The sequence below is a fragment of the Oncorhynchus tshawytscha genome, linkage group LG21, assembly GCF_018296145.1.
Source record: "Oncorhynchus tshawytscha isolate Ot180627B linkage group LG21, Otsh_v2.0, whole genome shotgun sequence".
In the NCBI taxonomy this organism is placed as follows: Eukaryota; Metazoa; Chordata; class Actinopteri; order Salmoniformes; family Salmonidae; genus Oncorhynchus; species Oncorhynchus tshawytscha.
In genome coordinates, this window is record NC_056449.1 from 15,817,607 (window position 1) to 15,839,196 (window position 21,590).

The following is a 21,590-nucleotide window of genomic DNA, read 5'->3' on the forward strand; positions in this document are numbered from 1 at the left end:
ACGTTGATATTTCCCGGGAATTATAGGAATTTGATTGCTTGTACTACACGCTCATCACAATGAATGGTCTCCGCCCCCAATCTCAACCTCGTGGACGGCGATGATTTGTCCAGCTCTAAGAGGAAATGCATGCCGATTGGTTATAGTCAGACAAGGCTCAAATATAAATTTGCAGCAGCGAAAATGATTGATGATTGTTGTAGTTTATGATCAATTAATGATTTATGTACTTTGTGAAGTTCAAATAAAATAGTAAAACTCTTTACATATTAATTTATCAACTAAAGCGCCAATGTGATTATTCTGAATGTGAGGTTTATTGAATATGGTGTAGGCTTATTCAATAATGTACAATATAATTACATATTTGTTGATAGATGCATTCATTTGGATACAGTTCTTTTTTTCTGATCATAAACAACAACAAAGGCTAATTGCATGCCCCCATCCTGGTCAAATTTGGGGGTGTTTGAACCCCATAATAATGGACTGGATTTATGTAGTGCTTTTACATGTGCTCAAAGCGCTTTATATTGTATGGATGATCATGTTTGAAAATGAATGCTGTGTTCTATACATCCTGTTTTCTGAAGTGCCCTGACTGTATGCTGCTAAATGAAAATATCAAATAGCCTACCCTACAATATTATCACAAAACCTTATGGCCTAGAGATGCATTCAATCCGACCTGCGGAAGGAACTATAGCTCAATGGACATTTCTAAAAGTAATTTCCGATTGAGCCGACATAGTTTATGCAGCGTTTACAGTAAATGTGGACATTGCCTTTCAAAGTTGAATTGCAGAAAACGGGCACTCCAATTCTATCTAGCCCAATGTCATAGCTACACATAGGCTCACTTGCATTCTACCGAGCACCAAAGCCTATGGTGTCAAAATATCAATGGGACTTTGCAGTCATATGGTCCATGAATGAAATATGCTAGGAATGTGACCCATGTACATGTGATTTGGTACCAGAAAAGTAGCGTAGCCTAACTTTCACAAAAGCAGACTAATTCACACGAGATTACTCTGATTTTTATTGAATTGACCAGAGCAAATAACTTGAAACAAAAACAAACCCATGTCAATTGAAATTCCGTCTTTATTACAATTCACAGAATGGATAGATAACATCATTAAATATAGTTTATCTAAATTATACAAAATACAACATATAATAGCAATGCATTCCAGTGCACCTTACATGAAAAGAAAACTCGTTCTCCTTCTTAGCTCATTGGGTACAGTTCAGATTTTTCTATCCATAGCCCTACATTGACTTAATGCACCTACGCACCTGCTACTGTATAGTGGCCATACCGATAGCAACGAAGGGGCTCCTAAAACAGCTTGTTTACTGGAGTGCACACCCCAATGAATGGAAAACAAGTTTAGGTCAGTTGTTGCTGAGAAACTGTGTTAACATTGAGCAGAATCGGAATCAATGTTGCATTCTGTATTCGATAAAAAAGCGGCCTCGCTTCTGAGTTAAGTCCCCAAGTTGAATTTCTCTTTCAGTACACTTGTATTGGCTGAAATCCCATACTCCTGTTCTGTGCCGACAACTCTTTAGATTTCGGTCAAGGGCTTTCAATGGTTTTTCGGTTGGGCTCTGATAAAGGAATGTTTTTTGGATCCAAGTATGCAAAAGCAAATGAATGTGTCCCTTTAACTGCAAAATACTTTGCACCTAGCAATACATAGAACTTGAGTTTGGCCCTTGCCGTCACAGAGCCTGTTTGGAAGATGTATAAGTCTGGTGTCAGGACAATTACAGTACTTTAATAAATTCCACCATCAATTCATTATAGTAGTAGTGCAGAACATGTGGAATGAGAGGGGTTGTCATATATTGGACAGTTTCACTCTCTCATGAGACCTCACTTGAGGGGAAGAGAGGGGTCCTTCCTAGACTTCTTCATGGTCATTATGAGAAACATAGATTCTACTGAGAAGTAAAGATGATTCTTCATGCATTGATTAGAGCTACATATTTCTCTTACATCCGACTAGTCCAGACAATTACTCCACGTGTGTATCTGATATGTGGCTCCTTGGATTACAACTAACCTTGTGTATCTGATATGTGGCAGACATAGAAAATCCAAAAGATATGTTTCCTGTAAATCAGATATGTTTCCTGTATTATGGAGGCCGCTGTCTTTTCCAGTTCCCTAGCTAATGCAATTGAGTAGCTTGTGTCTGGCCTTGCCTTACATTGATTTATCCCCACAACCTGGTTAACTTCATGTCACATTAAGGCAAATTGATAGGCAGAGAAGGGGAAAAAACAATGTTAGGGAAGATGGTTCATGAAATAAAATCTCAAACAGATGTAGGAACCATAATCATAATGTGCCTACATTGACTTCTAGCTTTAGAATTGACCATATAAAGATATTTTATTCAAACATTAGACATGTGTGTACTTTCTGGCTAAAGTTTTATTTCCATCTACACTGTATAGGCCTAGGCTACTTTTCTGACTGACTTTTGTGGACACTCACTAAATACATATCAACACACATAATAGAGATCATTCATATGATTGTGTTACATAAATATGCATATTAGGCCTATATCCACATACATAGGTATTTTCTGAATACATTTGATCGACTGCCCGAAAGCTCAGCCACAATTAAATACATTTTTGTGTGCGGAGACTATTTCCTGCTTCTCCAGTTTTGCCTTTTGCCTCCAGTACCTTCACAAATCAGCTATGAGTGTGCGGTAGATTCTGCCTACTGGGAATACATTTGGGTAAAACCAGTAACATTTGTCAAACATGATTATCAGTTATTGAAGTTGCACAATTCAGACATACCTGTATCTTGGTAACGTTGTAGGCCAAGTCTTTGATTCCGAAGCAGCAACATTTCATTGTCATAATGTCATCAAAAGGAGCTAAACAATCTTGCGAGCTATTTGACAATTACCAGTGTAATTACAATTATTTAAAACATAAACCTTTATGTACACATAAATACAGTTTCCTAAATACAGCGTCGTCTTTGTGTCGTTCACGCAGGGCCCGTTCTCCGATTACACGTGTCTGGGAAGATCTTCCCACACGGTCTGTCAACCGTGGATTGAGTTGACAGTCTCAGAAGGACCCTGCGATGGCAAGATCTCGCCAACAGATGGCGCACTCCGACTACGCTCGAGAAACTAATTGCCAAAAGCCAGGGAATGAGTATAGCTTTCAAAGGCTCCGTTCCTCTGTCGAACGGTCGAACGGATGACTGAGGTATTGCTGCGGGGTGTTGACATTCACTCTGCTTTCTTGATGAATATCTGAAGTGCAAGAGGAATAGCATTTGAGACAAAATCATATTCTATCTGGTTGAGGCATATATTCTACTTTACATTAGACCACTTTGAAGCCTGAAAACATCTGACCATTTTAGATTTTTCAGTGAACCAACACTTTAAGTTGCCTAAAATACAAGGGATTCTTTATAAGACAAGGCTTCCAAGGCTCTGTGGTGAGCGGGTGATGGCTGGGCCGGCTTACCTCGCTCAGGATGACCCAGACGGGGCAGTCTGTGATCACAGAGAGACGAAGGGCTTCCAGGGGCCCGAATGTGGGATCCACCTCTCCCTCGGCGATCCCATTATGGAACACTCCTAGAGGTCAGAGAGAGAGAGAGAGGATCGATATATCAGACCAACATAACCAATAGACTGTGGCTGGACATCTATAGAACCATTTCTGTGTTTACAAACATTGTGAGGGCGACGCGTGCGAGCTGGTGGCAGAACAAGGGGGAGTTCTTATAGAATGCCAGCGACTGGCCAAAAAAGCCTCCATTTACATGTTGTTTATGGATTGTAATTGGATTATAATTGGATTTTAAAGCTCGTTTGAATGTCCTGCTTAATGTAATGTTTGTGTCATCATCGCAAATCAGCTGCATTATACTTAAAAAACACTTAAACTTCAGCCAGTAAAGTGGCTCTTTGGCTAGCTTTTGCTACAGGCTACAGTATATCAATGAGCGTTGGCATTCTAGCAAACAACTGCTGTATCCAAAATAGTTATTTTGCAAAGATCACAACCAAACAGAATCTTAGTGACTGTTCAAGCAAGAATCAAAACATAATTGTAAGCGTACGAGAATCGGCAAAAGTTATTTTGTTTAGAAGTAATAACAACTTAAATCTAGGCTATGTTGAATGGGCGCAGATGGCGATGGCTTGCTTACTGCAGCCAAGAGTCGCACGCATCTGTGCGTCGTGTACTGAAAAAGGGTCTATTGACTTTGTCAGTAAACACTGTAGTCATGATGAAGCATTGTATTTCATTTGTACCTCAATAAATACTGCATGTGCTCCTAAATTCTAACAGAGAGCACATTAGATACAAGATATGTTGTGTTGACATTTCAATTGGTTCAAGGCAAGGCGCTGGTATCAAATATGACCATACCATGCATTCAGCTTGCTATGCCTTCTTTGTTGATCTACTACTGAAATGCTAACTATACACAATGAATTCTCTCTCGTATCAATCTTACACAGTGATAGAGTGACACAGTGATAGAGTGAGTTCTATGGTTTAGGTTACACTACGCCTGAAAGTAGAGCTGGAGGGAGAAGAACCTGGTGAACATTTGATAGCAATATCGCACAATTAATTGACTACTGTGCCAGATTGATATTGATTCCCCCTTGAAATATTTATGAATGAGCAGGAGCGCTTGTAGTAATTTATATGCTGTCAGAAGGAGTACCTCTTTCAAGGGGATGAAAGCCTGTCTCTGTGTTACGGACAGTAATCACTGGCCTGGGGACGTGTTTGACTACTCAGAACACGCATCCTCACTCGCTGTCTACTTCCTTCCTTCCTTCCTTCCTTCCTTCCTTCCTTCCTTCCTTCCTTCCTTCCTTCCTTCATTGAATGAATCAACCATCTGTATGTCATTGGATAGATAATAGTGTACATGAAAGCAAGGTCTCTGCCCTATTGCATAACAAATCCACTCCTCAGATCTCTGATGAAGGAAGGAACGATGGTGTATCTAACACTGCCACTGATTCAGTTGTAATGGAATTGAGCTCAAACCCTTATTTCTACCTCATGTTAACTACATTTTACCCACCCTGCTTTTTCAATAGGATATAAAACACTGTAGTGTCATTAAATCCAATTATTTTCAATGAGTACCATGCTATCGTTTTAAATCGCACCGGTGCAACACTTGTCTTGCACTTCACGCAATTTCAGAAAGAGCACCTAAGGTCCTCTAAAAACTGTGAAGGCAGTCCTTATCTACTCCTCCCGTCCTCCTGTGAAAGTCCTAGACGGTGCAGCAGCTAATCATGTGTTGGAGCGCTCAGTAATTGAGTGAGATGGATTCGTCAGGGGCCTGTGTATGAGCGTATGTGTGTTGTGTTTGTGTTTGTGCGTGTGTAATTTGTCAGGGCCTGTTAGTCCATGTGAACTATTCCTGTTTGCCAGTACCGGTTAGAATCTGGCACAAGGTTTTGTTAGATGAAGGGGACTGACGAAAGGATGGATGAAAACAAAAGGGAAAGAATTTTGGAGGGATATTTTGGCAGGGAGTACAGTGTTGGATTCTCTAAAAAGATGACATCATTTTTATGACAGTGGAGTCCTTTGTTTGGCTTTGGGTGATTCTTTCTGCAGTACTAGTTCTTAACACTTCTGGTAAATACATCCCCAGTACTAATAACCACCTATTGAAACATGTCCATGGTAGCACGGCGCTAATTTCATTCTGGGTCATTTTCATTAGAGGGTACAGTAACAACATTTTTGCTACGGAAAGCAAAATACTCACCTATTCTGATAAAGCCGTCCTCTGTTCTGTGGTACTTTGGTGTTTTCTCTCTCCCCTCTTTCAAGGCCTCTTTTTCTGATTGGATATTCTGTAGGAGACAGAGAGAGAGGTGTGTGAGGAACACAACACAGGAACACATATACGCTTGCCGAATGCACACACACACACACACACACACACACACAACCAAGATCAATGCAGGCAGAAATCCTGTTTGATCTGCACTCAGATCACAGCTAAAATCTACTGTATACATCATCAACCAATGCATTGACAACAGCAAACTCCTTGCTACTGACCTCCTTTAATCTCCAAATTCAGTTAGTAAATCATACACACACACACATGCGCGCACACACACACACACCTCACCGCACTAGTCGTGAACTCAGATCAACCCAACTTTGACCTCGTCTTACAACATAAAAGTGAGAACGATATCAATGGGTCATCATAATTAATACAGCGGGACTCTTTAGTGTTGCTGCTGGGTCATAGCAATTGATACTGTTGGAGAAATATCTGTTTGACTCGCTTATCTAAAGCAATGAAGGAGAAAGGACAGGAGGGAAAACAAGCTGACCTTTTGTGGCAGGATTTTCCCTTTCTGTTGGTCCTCTAAATAGAAATCAATGCATGCCCAATCACACAAGTAATTACAGATGTAGGATCTTAATTTGACCTATATTGTCACAGCAAAATAATCCTGCAGCAACAAGATTTGAACGTTTAGTGCATAATGTTGCTTGATCGGTGGTTAGGCTATTTGCTACATAAAGTAAGCTCCATAAAAAGTGCAATACTGTTAGTATAACCGTGTGTTAGTGTAGGTTTTCAGTGAATTTATGTAAATCACAAAGCTCATCTGTACTCTCAGTAATACAACAGTGATCAAATTAAGATCCTACTGTACATCTGTACGCTACACTGTAAAAATATGACATTTCCCGCCGTTTAACTGCACCTGACAGCGTCTCTCTCTCTCTCTCTCGCATCATCTTCTTGTTTTCTTATCTTTCCTCATCTTTATTCTCTCTGTCTTTCCTTACCTTTCTTTCCTCAATCCTTTCTTCTCCATTCTAAGACCAGCATAACTTGTTATGACTCTAAAGACATGTAACACTTCTACTCATCATCAACACTTCTACTCATATTCTTCTTCCCATAGGAGGAACAACAACAAAAACAGAAACACCTCCACCCTATTGCAGCATCACAGGGTCTCAATGACAGTCAGGTGTAGGGGGAGATTGAATGAGTGAAGGAGGGAAAATAAATAATAAAATAGAGATAGACAGAGCGGGAGGAGAGAGAGGGGGAAAACAATCCAGCTATTAATCTGTCAAGGCGAGCGTCAGTTTGCGGAACCTAATCTGAAATCCCCACCTCGCCTAGCCACCCTGCCGGGTGAAATATTCTTTAAGGCGAAAGCTCTCAAACCGTGGCCGGCGGGAGACTGATTTGATTACCACCGCCCGGGAGTCCTCTTTTTCTGTTTCTTTCTCCACAATATCTCTCTCGTACTCTCTTTTTTTTGAGAGAGAGAGAATCTCACTCTGTCTTGAGTCATTTCTCATCTCTTCTCATCTCTTCTCTGTGTCCTCTGGGGCTTAACACTGTGGGTGCTCGCCCTAAAACATGGCTTATGTGCTTCTATGTCAACCAGATGGAAGCTGACTTCACATGTCTTTATATATCTTTCCACTTGAGGAAGAGTGATGTATCCAGTGTTGCTTTCCATGAGATGGGCTGTATCTCAATAGAAATAACACAAAAGAATAGAGATCTCCTGAAAGTATATGATCTTGAGACCCTGTATGTAACAGTACATCCTTGTAGAACGCTTTCGACACCTTGCAGAGTCCATAGCCCGACAAATAGAGGCTGTTCTGAGGGCAAAGGGGGTGTTCCTAGTGTTTGGTATACTCGGTATATGTAAGGGATATTGAACAAGGCGTTAGCGGACTTTCCACGGAGTTGCATTATTTTCCAGAGAACGCATAGAGCCTCGAGTTGACTGTCCCTTTCATACCATGGTTATAATTTAACACGTTTGCCACTAGAACTTTGAACATTTGCAGATAGAAATGTGTTCAACATCCACTGAAGTATCTAGCAAGTTTACTAGATTGCTACAGTAGTTGCCTTGGTAACTAAACAAACAGACTTGCTAGTTTAGCTAACCAAACCATCAGTCCTAGCTGGCTATTATGAACATCGAAAATACTGTTTTCAATTCGACTTTTGCTTTCAAAAGCAGCTCAAACAAAACATGTAAAAATGAACTATAGCCGTTGAATTCTACCATGCAAATATTCTGTGCGTTTTAAGGAAATAATGCACGCTCTAGAGTGCCCTTCAAGTCAATCAGAAAGTAGTATTCAACAATGCCATGGTATAATTACCATGGTTGCTACTCAAGCCGGCTGGTCATTCGTTCTATCGGTTCGGTTGCCAGAGACCCGACCCAGTCGTTCGTTCGTTCAATTGCCATACTGGCTAGTTAACTATGGTAACTTACGGTCAAGTCAAAGAGTACAGACAGAATAATAACAAAGTAGCTGCATTTGCATTAGTTTAAGCTGTTTCTTAGTGAAATTTATTTGGATACATAACAATGAGGCACGATTTAGCCTGGCATAGAAAATGGACTCTCTCATCAGGACACTGTTGTTCAGAGGAGCTAGCCAACAACACAGCTAACACAATCACTGTTGTTCAGAGGAGCTAGCCAACAGTACCGCTAACACAATCACTTCAAACCGAAGCTGGAAAGACTGTAAACTAGCTGTACTTCGTTTTGTTTGACCTTTTTTCAATTGACATTTCTTTGTATATATCCATGAAAATGATGCTAGCTGTTTCATGATATCAACTGACTGAGAAAAGCTGCATGCCTGCATATCTGTCTCGTTCCGACTCCTGATACGTTCATTACTATGGGACAGCTGGAGATCGAATTTGAATATTGAAATAATGTTGCAAATGTCAGAGAGGTAGAGAGCAAGGTGTATACAAATCTCTGGTGTTGAAAACTAAATGTTAGTCTAAAAGAAATGTGAGATAATGTCTAGATGCTTTTTTATAGCGGAGATCACGTTCACATATTGCCTGGCTGGGCTGAGAGACAGTGGATTGCGCAGTCAGATGGCACAGAGTAAATAGGCATTTTAGCGGTGGTAACTTGTGGAATAGACACTGGCTGGAATGCTCAATCAGCATTCAGGATTACATCCACCCATTGTATAAATCACTGTAATTACATATATTTCCAGTGATATTACTATAGTAAAGGTCTATGTACTGACAATCCTGGGACAGGATGAATCAGGCTTATAGTGGCGAGCCTCATATTGCAAGATAATATATGGTAAAGGTTATGTAATGGTAATAATGTGCTGGGATTGAATCGGGTAAATAGCGGTGAGACTCACGTCAAAAGGCAGCACCTCCACAGTGGTGTTGAACAGCTTGTCCCCTGGGTGCTCAATGTTCCCGCTACGGAAGAAATACCTTGAAAGATAGAGAGAGATATATATATATATATATATATATATATAGAGAGAGAGAGAGAGAGAGAGAGAGAGAGAGAGAGAGAGAGAGAGAGTAGATAGATAGATAGATAGATAGATAGACACAGCGAGAGAGAGAGAGAGAGAGAGAGAGAGAGAGAGAGAGAGAGAGAGAGAGAGAGAGAGAGAAGAACAAAGAGACACAGCGAGAGAGAGAGACACAGAGAGAGAGAGAGAGAGAGAGAGAGAGAGAGAGAGAGAGAGAGAGAGAGAGAGAGAGAGAGAGAGAGAGAGAGAGAGAGATAGATAGATAGATAGATAGATAGATAGATAGATAGATAGATAGATAGATAGATAGATAGATAGATAGAGAGAGAGAATAACAAATGGGGAGATGTCAATTTGATATTCAACACAAATTGATCCACCACGATCATCATCATCATAATGGGTGCACACTTTTCTTCTAAAAGGGACTTTTTTATTTGGTGCCATGAAAATGTTTAAAATGAACTAGTCTCAGCAGCATACATATTTGATGCAAAGACTAGAAATGGTTTGTTTGTTCAATATTACTTACCAAGTCAAGCAGAGCTGTTTGTTTTATCGAAATACATATTATCCTGTGCTTTTTCATTTGGCACATAGGCACATAAAGACAGCTTGGCTCCATATGTAACCGCAAAGCGTCCACGATGTGCTTGCAAATGGGCTCACCCAGAAATGTTACTGAATGAATGAATGTTACTGAATGAATGAATGTTACTGAATGAATGAATGTTACTGAATGAAAACATTTGAACTATTTGACTTAACTGATTGATGTTGGGAAAAGAAATGTGACAAAATGCAGAATGGGGGCGGGGGCGGGGGTTATTTCACAGATTCAATCATGATATATTAGCCCTACTGATTATTTCTCAATTGCAAGCTACTCATTGACAGGCCTCGAGCTACAGAACTTGACGTTTTCTGCTAAGGTGTAACCTTTGGTAGACTGATGGAAGGCTACTCAGAGTCAGAGTCTATGATACAGTGAAGCCTAATCAAACATGCCCGTGCTCATCATGGTTCTAACAGGCAAAGTCAAACGATACAATGAATTTGCTCATGGTGCACGGAACTCAAAAGATATGGAACAACACCATTGAATCAACACCATCGGACATGAAACAACGATATGCATGTAACAACAGCACAACAAAATAGATTAACAATTTTCTTTTGCAGGTGGTTTTTCATTTTATACACCAGTGGTGCAACTAGTGCTTTCTAACTGCACTGAACCAACACAGTGGCGCGTGTGAGATAGGCAAAACTGTCCAGTGGTCAAAATGATTCATCTTGAGGCAACGGGGGACAGGGTTTTAAAAGCAATCTGTTAATGATTATATCATATATAAAATGGCCATATCTATTTTAATATATACTAGCTCAAAACACTACTAATCATTGAACATGATAAATTACCCAATGGATCATTATCATTTTCAAGATGAAAAAAATGGGGGTGCACCCCTATTTTGAAAGTGGGGATACAGCTGGTCCTTTTGCTCCATTGCTCAGGCTCATATGATCATCATCATCATCATCAGCCAGCCAGCCAGTCACCCAGTTCAAACTCCCTCTACATTTTGCTTTGTCCAAATGCAAGTTCCACCAAGTACAGCAGTCTGGACCACACCCACCAAAAGAGCTACTGAGGTGACCACAGAGCCACAGCGTCAAAATTAGAAGACACTGGTGACCACAGAGCCACAGCTTCACCATTAGAAGACACTGGTGAACACAGAGCCACAGCGTCAAAATTAGAAGACACTGGTGACCACAGAGCCACAGCGTCACCATTAGAAGACAGTGGTGTCCACAGAGCCACAGCGTCAAAATTAGAAGACACTGGTGACCACAGAGCCACAGCGTCACCGTTAGAAGACACTGGTGGCCACAGAGCCACAGCGTCACCATTAGAAGACAGTGGTGTCCACAGAGCCACAGCGTCAAAATTAGAAGACACTGGTGACCACAGAGCCACAGCGTCACCGTTAGAAGACACTGGTGGCCACAGAGCCACAGCGTCACCATTAGAAGTCACTGGTGACCACAGAGCCACAGCGTCACCATTAGAAGACAGTGGTGACCACAGAGCCACAGCGTCACCATTAGAAGACACTGGTGACCACAGAGCCACAGTGTCACCATTATAAGACACTGGTGACCATAGAGACACAGCGTCACCACTAGAAGACATTGGTGACCACAGAGCTACAGCGTCAACACTAGAAGACACTGGTGACCACAGAGCCACAGCGTCACCATTAGAAGTCACTGGTGACCACAGAGCCACAGCGTCACCATTAGAAGACAGTGGTGACCACAGAGCCACAGCGTCACCATTAGAAGACACTGGTGACCACAGAGCCACAGTGTCACCATTATAAGACACTGGTGACCATAGAGACACAGCGTCACCACTAGAAGACATTGGTGACCACAGAGCTACAGCGTCAACACTAGAAGACAGTGGTGACCACAGAGCCACAGCGTCACCACTAGAAGACAGTGGTGACCACAGAGCCACAGCATCACCATTATTGGACACTTGTGACCACAGAGACACAGCGTCACCATTAGAAGACAGTGGTGACCACAGAGCCACAGCGTCACCATTAGAAGACACTGGTGACCACAGAGACACAGTGTCACCATTATAAGACACCGGTGACCACAGAGACACAGCATCACCACTAGAAGACAGTGGTGAAAACAGAGCCACAGCGTCACCATTAGAAGACACTGGTGACCACAGAGCCACAGCGTCACCACTAGAAGACACTGGTGACCACAGAGAAACAGCATCACCATTAGAAGACAGTGGTGACCACAGAGCCATAGCGTCACCATAAGAAGACACTGGTGAACACAGAGCCACAGCATCACCACTAGAAGACAGTGGTGACAACAGAGCCACAGCGTCACCATTAGAAGACAGTGGTGACCACAGAGCCACAGCGTCACCATTAGAAGACACTGGTGACCACAGAGACACAGCGTCAACACGAGAAGACACTGGTGACCACAGAGACACAGCGTCACCACTAGAAGACACTGGTGACCACAGAGACACAGCGTTGCCATTAGAAGACACTGGTGACCACAGAGACACAGCGAAACAACTAGAAGACAGAGGTGACAACAGAGACACAGCGTCACCACTGGAAGACAGTGGTAACCACAGAGACACAGCGTCACCACGAGAAGACAGTGGTGACCACAGAGACACAGCGTCACCATTAGAGAACACTGGCGACCACAGAGACACAGCGTCACCATTAGAAGACAGTGGTGACCACAGAGCCACAGCGTCACCATTAGAAGACACTGGTGACCACAGAGCCACAGTGTCAAAATTAGAAGACACTGGTGACCACAGAGCCACAGCGTCACCGTTAGAAGACACTGGTGACCACAGAGCCACAGCGTCACCATTAGAAGTCACTGGTGACCACAGAGCCACAGCGTCACCACGAGAAGACACTGGTGACCACAGAGACACAGCGTCACCACGAGAAGACACTGGTGACCACAGAGACACAGCGTCACCACTAGAAGACAGTGGTGACCACAGAGACACAGCATCACTATTAGAGGACACTGGTGACCACAGAGACACAGCGTAACCATTAGAAGACAATGGTGACCACAGAGCCACAGTGTCACCATTAGAGGACAGTGGTGACCACAGAGACACAGCGTTGCCATTAGAAGACACTGGTGACCACAGAGACACAGCGAAACCACTAGAAGACAGAGGTGACAACAGAGACACAGCGTCACCACTGGAAGACAGTGGTAACCACAGAGACACAGCGTCACCACTAGAAGACAGTGGCGACCACAGAGACACAGCATCACCATTAGAGAACACTGGCGACCACAGAGACACAGCGTCACCATTAGAAGACAGTGTTGACCACAGAGCTACAGCGTAACCATTAGAAGACACTGGTGACCACAGAGCCACAGCGTCACCGTTAGAAGACACTGGTGACCACAGAGCCACAGCGTCACCATTAGAAGTCACTGGTGACCACAGAGCCACAGCGTCACCATTAGAAGACAGTGGTGACCACAGAGCCACAGCGTCACCATTAGAAGACACTGGTGACCACAGAGCCACAGTGTCACCATTATAAGACACTGGTGACCACAGAGACACAGCATCACCACTAGAAGACAGTGGTGACAACAGAGCCACAGCGTCACCATTAGAAGACAGTGTTGACCACAGAGCCACAGCGTCACCATTAGAAGACAGTGGTGACCACAGAGCCACAGCGTCACCATTAGAAGACACTGGTGACCACAGAGCCACAGTGTCACCATTATAAGACACTGGTGACCACAGAGACACAGCATCACCACTAGAAGACAGTGGTGACAACAGAGCCACAGCGTCACCATTAGAAGACAGTGTTGACCACAGAGCCACAGCGTCACCATTAGAAGACAGTGGTGACCACAGAGCCACAGCGTCACCATTAGAAGACACTGGTGACCACAGAGCCACAGTGTCACCATTATAAGACACTGGTGAACACAGAGACACAGCATCACCACTAGAAGACAGTGGTGACAACAGAGCCACAGCGTCACCATTAGAAGACAGTGGTGACCACAGAGCCACAGCGTCACCACTAGAAGACACTGGTGACCACATTGACACAGCGTTGCCATTAGAAGACAAAGGTGACCACAGAGACACAGCGGAACACTAGAAGACAGTGGTGACCACAGAGCCACAACGTCACCACTAGAAGACAGTGGTGACCACAGAGCCACAGCATCACCATTAGAAGACACTGGTGACCACAGAGCCACAGTGTCACCATTATAAGACACCGGTGACCACAGAGACACAGCATCACCACTAGAAGACAGTGGTGAAAACAGAGCCACAGCGTCACCATTAGAAGACACTGGTGACCACAGAGACACAGCGTCACCATTAGAAGACAGTGGTGACCACAGAGCCACAGCGTCACCATTAGAAGACACTGGTGACCACAGAGACACAGCATCACCACGAGAAGACACTGGTGACCACAGAGACACAGTGTCACCACTAGAAGACAGTGGTGACCACAGAGACACAGCATCACCATTAGAGGACACTGGTGACCACAGAGACACAGCGTAACCATTAGAAGACAGTGGTGACCACAGAGCCACAGTGTCACCATTAGAGGACACTGGTGACCACAGAGACACAGCGTCACCACTAGAAGACAGTGGTGACCACAGAGCCACAACGTCACCACTAGAAGACAGTGGTGACCACAGAGCCACAGCGTCACCACTAGAAGACACTGGTGACCACATTGACACAGCGTTGCCATTAGAAGACACCACAGGTGACCACTAGAAGACAGAGACACAGCGATCACCACTAGAAGACAGTGGTGACCACAGAGCCACAGCGTCACCATTAGAAGACAGTGGTGACACTGGCATCACCATTAGAAGACACTGGTGACCACAGAGCCACAGTGTCACCATTAGAAGACACTGGTGACCACAGAGACACAGCATCACCACTAGAAGAGAAGACAGTGGTGAAAACAGAGCCACAGCGTCACCATTAGAAGACACTGGTGACCACAGAGCCACAGCGTCACCACTAGAAGACACTGGTGACCACAGAGAAACAGCGTCACCATTAGAAGACAGTGGTGACCACAGAGCCACAGCGTCACCATTAGAAGACACTGGTGACCACAGAGACACAGCGTCACCATTAGAAGACAATGGTGACCACAGAGACACAGCGTCAACACGAGAAGACACTGGTGACCACAGAGACACAGCGTCACCACTAGAAGACCCTGGTGACCACAGAGCCACAGAGCCACCACTAGAAGACACTGGTGACCACAGAGACACAGCGTCACCACTAGAAGTCACTGGTGACCACAGAGCCACAGCGTCACCACTAGAAGACAGTGGTGACCACAGAGCTACAGCGTCAACACTAGAAGACAGTGGTAACCACAGAGCCACAGCGTCACCACTAGAAGACAGTGGTGACCACAGAGCCACAGCGTCACCATTATTGGACACTTGTGACCACAGAGACACAGCGTCACCATTAGAAGACAGTGGTGACCACAGAGCCACAGCGTCACCATTAGAAGACACTGGTGATCACAGAGACACAGTGTCACCACGAGAAGACAGTGGTGACCACAGAGCCACAGCGTCACCACTAGATGACAGTGGTGACCACAGAGCCACAGGGTCACCATTAGAGGACAATGGTGACCACAGAGACACAGCGTCACCATTAGAGGACACTGGTGACCACAGAGACACAGCGTGACCATTAGAAGACAGTGGTGAACACAGAGCCACAGCGTCACCATTAGAAGACAATGGTGACCACAGAGACACAGCGTCACCATTAGAAGACAGTGTTGACCACAGAGCCATAGCGTCACCACTAGAAGACAGTGTTGACCACAGAGCCACAGCGTCACCATTAGAAGACACTGGTGACCACAGAGATACAGCGTCACCACTAGAAGACAGTGGTGACCACAGAGCCACAACGTCACCACTAGAGGACAGTGGTGACCACAGAGCCACAGCGTCACCACTAGAAGACAGTGGTGACCACAGAGCCACAGTGTCACCATTATAAGACACTGGTGACCACAGAGACACAGCGTCACCACTAGAAGACAGTGGTGACCACAGAGCCACAACGTCACCACTAGAAGACAGTGGTGACCACAGACACACAGCATCACCATTAGAAGACACTGGTGACCACAGAGCCACAGTGTCACCATTATAAGACACCGGTGACCACAGAGACACAGCATCACCACTAGAAGACAGTGGTGACAACAGAGCCACAGCGTCACCATTAGAAGACACTGGTGACCACAGAGCCACAGCGTCACCACTAGAAGACACTGGTGACCACAGAGAAACAGCGTCACCATTAGAAGACAGTGGTGACCACAGAGCCATAGCGTCACCATTAGAAGACACTGGTGAACAAAGAGCCACAGCATCACCACTAGAAGATAGTGGTAGATAGTGGTGACAGCGTCACCACTAGAAGACAGTGGTGACCACAGAGCCACAGGGTCACCATTAGAGGACAATGGTGACCACAGAGACACAGCGTCACCATTAGAGGACACTGGTGACCACAGAGAGACAGCGTGACCATTAGAAGACAGTGGTGAACACAGAGCCACAGCGTCACCATTAGAAGACAATGGTGACCACAGAGACACAGCGTCACCATTAGAAGACAGTGTTGACCACAGAGCCATAGCGTCACCACTAGAAGACAGTGTTGACCACAGAGCCACAGCGTCACCATTAGAAGACACTGGTGACCAAAGAGACACAGCGTCACCACTAGAAGACAGTGGTGACCACAGAGCCACAACGTCACCACTAGAGGACAGTGGTGACCACAGAGCCACAGCGTCACCACTAGAAGACAGTGGTGACCACAGAGACACAGCATCACCATTAGAGGACACTGGTGACCACAGAGACACAGCGTAACCACTAGAAGACAGTGGTGACCACAGAGCCACAGCTTCACCATTAGAAGACACTGGTGACCACAGAGCCACAGTGTCACCATTATAAGACACCGGTGACCACAGAGACACAGCCCCACCACTAGAAGACAGTGGTGACAACAGAGCCACAGCGTCACCATTAGAAGACACTGGTGACCACAGAGCCACAGCGTCACCACTAGAAGACACTGGTGACCACAGAGAAACAGCGTCACCATTAGAAGACAGTGGTGACCACAGAGCCATAGCGTCACCATTAGAAGACACTGGTGAACAAAGAGCCACAGCATCACCACTAGAAGACAGTGGTGACCACAGAGACACAGCATCACCATTAGAGGACACTGGTGACCACAGAGACACAGCGTAACCATTAGAAGACAGTGGTGACCACAGAGCCACAGTGTCACCATTAGAGGACACTGGTGACCACAGAGACACAGCGTCACCACTAGAAGACAGTGGTGACCACAGAGCCACAACGTCACCACTAGAAGACAGAGGTGACAACAGAGACACAGCGTCACCACTGGAAGACAGTGGTAACCACAGAGACACAGCGTCACCACTAGAAGACAGTGGTGACCACAGAGACACAGCGTAACCATTAGAGAACACTGGCGACCACAGAGACACAGCGTCACCATTAGAAGACAGTGGTGACCACAGAGCCACAGCGTCACCATTAGAAGACACTGGTGACCACAGAGCCACAGTGTCAAAATTAGAAGACACTGGTGACCACAGAGCCACAGCGTCACCATTAGAAGTCACTGGTGACCCCAGAGCCACAGCGTCACCATTAGAAGACAGTGGTGACCACAGAGCCACAGCGTCACCATTAGAAGACACTAGTGACCACAGAGCCACAGTGTCACCATTATAAGACACTGGTGAACACAGAGACACAGCATCACCACTAGAAGACAGTGGTGACCACAGAGCCACAGCGTCACCATTAGAAGACACTGGTGACCACAGAGACACAGCGTCACCATTAGAAGACAGTGGTGACCACAGAGCCACAGCGTCACCATTAGAAGACACTGGTGACCACAGAGACACAGCGTCACCACTAGAAGACACTGGTGACCACAGAGACACAGCGTCACCACTAGAAGACAGTGGTGACCACAGAGACACAGCATCACCATTAGAGGACACTGGTGACCACAGAGACACAGCGTAACCATTAGAAGACAGTGATGACCACAGAGCCACAGCGTCACCATTAGAGGACACTGGTGACCACAGAGACACAGCGTCACCACTAGAAGACAGTGGTGACCACAGAGCCACAGGGTCACCATTAGAGGACAATGGTGACCACAGAGACACAGCGTCACCATTAGAGGACACTGGTGACCACAGAGAGACAGCGTGACCATTAGAAGACAGTGGTGAACACAGAGCCACAGCGTCACCATTAGAAGACAATGGTGACCACAGAGACACAGCGTCACCATTAGAAGACAGTGTTGACCACAGAGCCATAGCGTCACCACTAGAAGACAGTGTTGACCACAGAGCCACAGCGTCACCATTAGAAGACACTGGTGACCAAAGAGACACAGCGTCACCACTAGAAGACAGTGGTGACCACAGAGCCACAACGTCACCACTAGAGGACAGTGGTGACCACAGAGCCACAGCGTCACCACTAGAAGACAGTGGTGACCACAGAGACACAGCATCACCATTAGAGGACACTGGTGACCACAGAGACACAGCGTAACCACTAGAAGACAGTGGTGACCACAGAGCCACAGCTTCACCATTAGAAGACACTGGTGACCACAGAGCCACAGTGTCACCATTATAAGACACCGGTGACCACAGAGACACAGCCCCACCACTAGAAGACAGTGGTGACAACAGAGCCACAGCGTCACCATTAGAAGACACTGGTGACCACAGAGCCACAGCGTCACCACTAGAAGACACTGGTGACCACAGAGAAACAGCGTCACCATTAGAAGACAGTGGTGACCACAGAGCCATAGCGTCACCATTAGAAGACACTGGTGAACAAAGAGCCACAGCATCACCACTAGAAGACAGTGGTGACCACAGAGACACAGCATCACCATTAGAGGACACTGGTGACCACAGAGACACAGCGTAACCATTAGAAGACAGTGGTGACCACAGAGCCACAGTGTCACCATTAGAGGACACTGGTGACCACAGAGACACAGCGTCACCACTAGAAGACAGTGGTGACCACAGAGCCACAACGTCACCACTAGAAGACAGAGGTGACAACAGAGACACAGCGTCACCACTGGAAGACAGTGGTAACCACAGAGACACAGCGTCACCACTAGAAGACAGTGGCGACCACAGAGACACAGCGTAACCATTAGAGAACACTGGCGACCACAGAGACACAGCGTCACCATTAGAAGACAGTGGTGACCACAGAGCCACAGCGTCACCATTAGAAGACACTGGTGACCACAGAGCCACAGTGTCAAAATTAGAAGACACTGGTGACCACAGAGCCACAGCGTCACCATTAGAAGTCACTGGTGACCACAGAGCCACAGCGTCACCATTAGAAGACAGTGGTGACCACAGAGCCACAGCGTCACCATTAGAAGACACTAGTGACCACAGAGCCACAGTGTCACCATTATAAGACACTGGTGAACACAGAGACACAGCATCACCACTAGAAGACAGTGGTGACAACAGAGCCACAGCGTCACCATTAGAAGACACTGGTGACCACAGAGACACAGCGTCACCATTAGAAGACAGTGGTGACCACAGAGCCACAGCGTCACCATTAGAAGACACTGGTGACCACAGAGACACAGCGTCACCACGAGAAGACACTGGTGACCACAGAGACACAGCGTCACCACTAGAAGACAGTGGTGACCACAGAGACACAGCATCACCATTAGAGGACACTGGTGACCACAGAGACACAGCGTAACCATTAGAAGACAGTGATGACCACAGAGCCACAGTGTCACCATTAGAGGACACTGGTGACCACAGAGACACAGCGTCACCACGAGAAGACAGTGGTGACCACAGAGCCACAACGTCACCACTAGAAGACAGTGGTGACCACAGAGCCACAGCTTCACCACTAGAAGACAGTGGTGACCACAGAGACACAGCGTTGCCATCAGAAGACACTGGTGACCACAGAGACACAGCGAAACCACTAGAAGACAGAGGTGACAACAGAGACACAGCGTCACCACTGGAAGACAGTGGTAACCACAGAGACACAGCGTCACCACTAGAAGACAGTGGCGACCACAGAGACACAGCATCACCATTAGAGAACACTGGCGACCACAGAGACACAGCGTCACCATTAGAAGACAGTGTTGACCACAGAGCCACAGCGTAACCATTAGAAGACACTGGTGACCACAGAGCCACAGCGTCACCGTTAGAAGACACTGGTGACCACAGAGACACAGCGTCACCATTAGAAGTCACTGGTGACCACAGAGCCACAGCGTCACCATTAGAAGACAGTGGTGACCACAGAGCCACAGCGTCACCATTAGAAGACACTGGTGACCACAGAGCCACAGTGTCACCATTATAAGACACTGGTGACCACAGAGACACAGCGTCACCACTAGAAGACAGTGGTGACCACAGAGCCACAACGTCACCACTAGAAGACAGTGGTGACCACAGAGCCACAGCATCACCATTAGAAGACAGTGGTGACCACAGAGTCTCAGCGTCACCACTAGAAGACAGTGGTGTCTACAGAGGCATTATCAGTTTGAGGGATCCAGAAGCAGATAGACCCTCTGCCCTGACAGTAATGTGAAGACATGGAGGAACAACGTGGTTGTTCTGATCTGTGACAGGGCCCCTATGCCTATTGAAAAAGTAATTTACATTTGTGTTTAAATACTGTATGTATTTTTATGTCATGCCTATGCAGATTATTCACATGGGACTAGGGGAGAGCGAGAGGGAAAGGGGGAGAGAGAGAAGGGAGAGCAAGAAGGAGAGAGAGAGGGAGAGAGAGAGGGGAGAGCGAGAGCGACAGTCTGGGACATGTGTGGAGATCTGTGTGGAGATCGTCTTTGTCCACTAGCACAGTGTATGTGTGTTTGTGCATGTGTGTGGGTCCATGTATTTTGTGTATTCAGGCATGCCATGTACAGTTGAAGTCGGAAGTTTACATACACTTAGGTTGGAGTCATTAAAACTTGGCTTTCAACCACTCCACAAATTTCTTGTTAACAAACTATAGCTTTGGAAAGTCGGTTAGGACATCTAATACATTTTTCCAACAATTGTTTACAGACAGATTATTTCACTTATAATTCACTGTATCACAATTCCAATAAGTCAGAAGTTTACACACACTAAGTTGACCTTGCCTTTAAACAGCTTGGAATTCCATAAATTCCATTAAATGATGTCATGGCTTTATAAGATTCTGATAGGCTAATTGACATTGTTTGAGTCAATTGGAGGTGTACCTTTGGATGTATTTCAAGGCCTACCTTCAAACTCAGTGCCTCTTTGCTTGACATCCTGGGAAAATCTAAAGAAATCAGCCAAGACGGTACCACGTTCATCTGTACAAACAATAGTACGCAAGTATAAACACCATGGGACCATGCAGCCATCATACCGCTCAGGAAGGAGACGCGTTCTGTGTCCTAG

General features: G+C 45.6%; 1 protein-coding gene across 2 annotated transcripts in view; it reads right to left on the bottom strand.

The window, feature by feature from the left end:
• Positions 1–1,089: 1,089 nt before the first annotated feature.
• LOC112221032 (alpha-1,3-mannosyl-glycoprotein 4-beta-N-acetylglucosaminyltransferase B) overlaps positions 1,090–21,590 on the bottom strand; it is a 169,547-nt gene continuing 149,046 nt past the window's right edge. The window contains exons 12-15 of one of the 2 annotated variants that reach the window (XM_042303147.1): positions 9,247–9,310; positions 5,813–5,900; positions 3,523–3,635; positions 1,090–3,302 (exon numbers count right to left, since the gene is read on the bottom strand). In XM_042303147.1, coding sequence (XP_042159081.1) covers positions 3,279–3,302; positions 3,523–3,635; positions 5,813–5,900; positions 9,247–9,310 — 289 coding nt within the window. In that variant the 3' untranslated portion in view covers positions 1,090–3,278. Of the gene's footprint in view, positions 3,303–3,522; positions 3,636–5,812; positions 5,901–9,246; positions 9,326–21,590 lie in introns of both variants that reach the window. The other variant, XM_024383097.2, reaches the window with a different exon arrangement.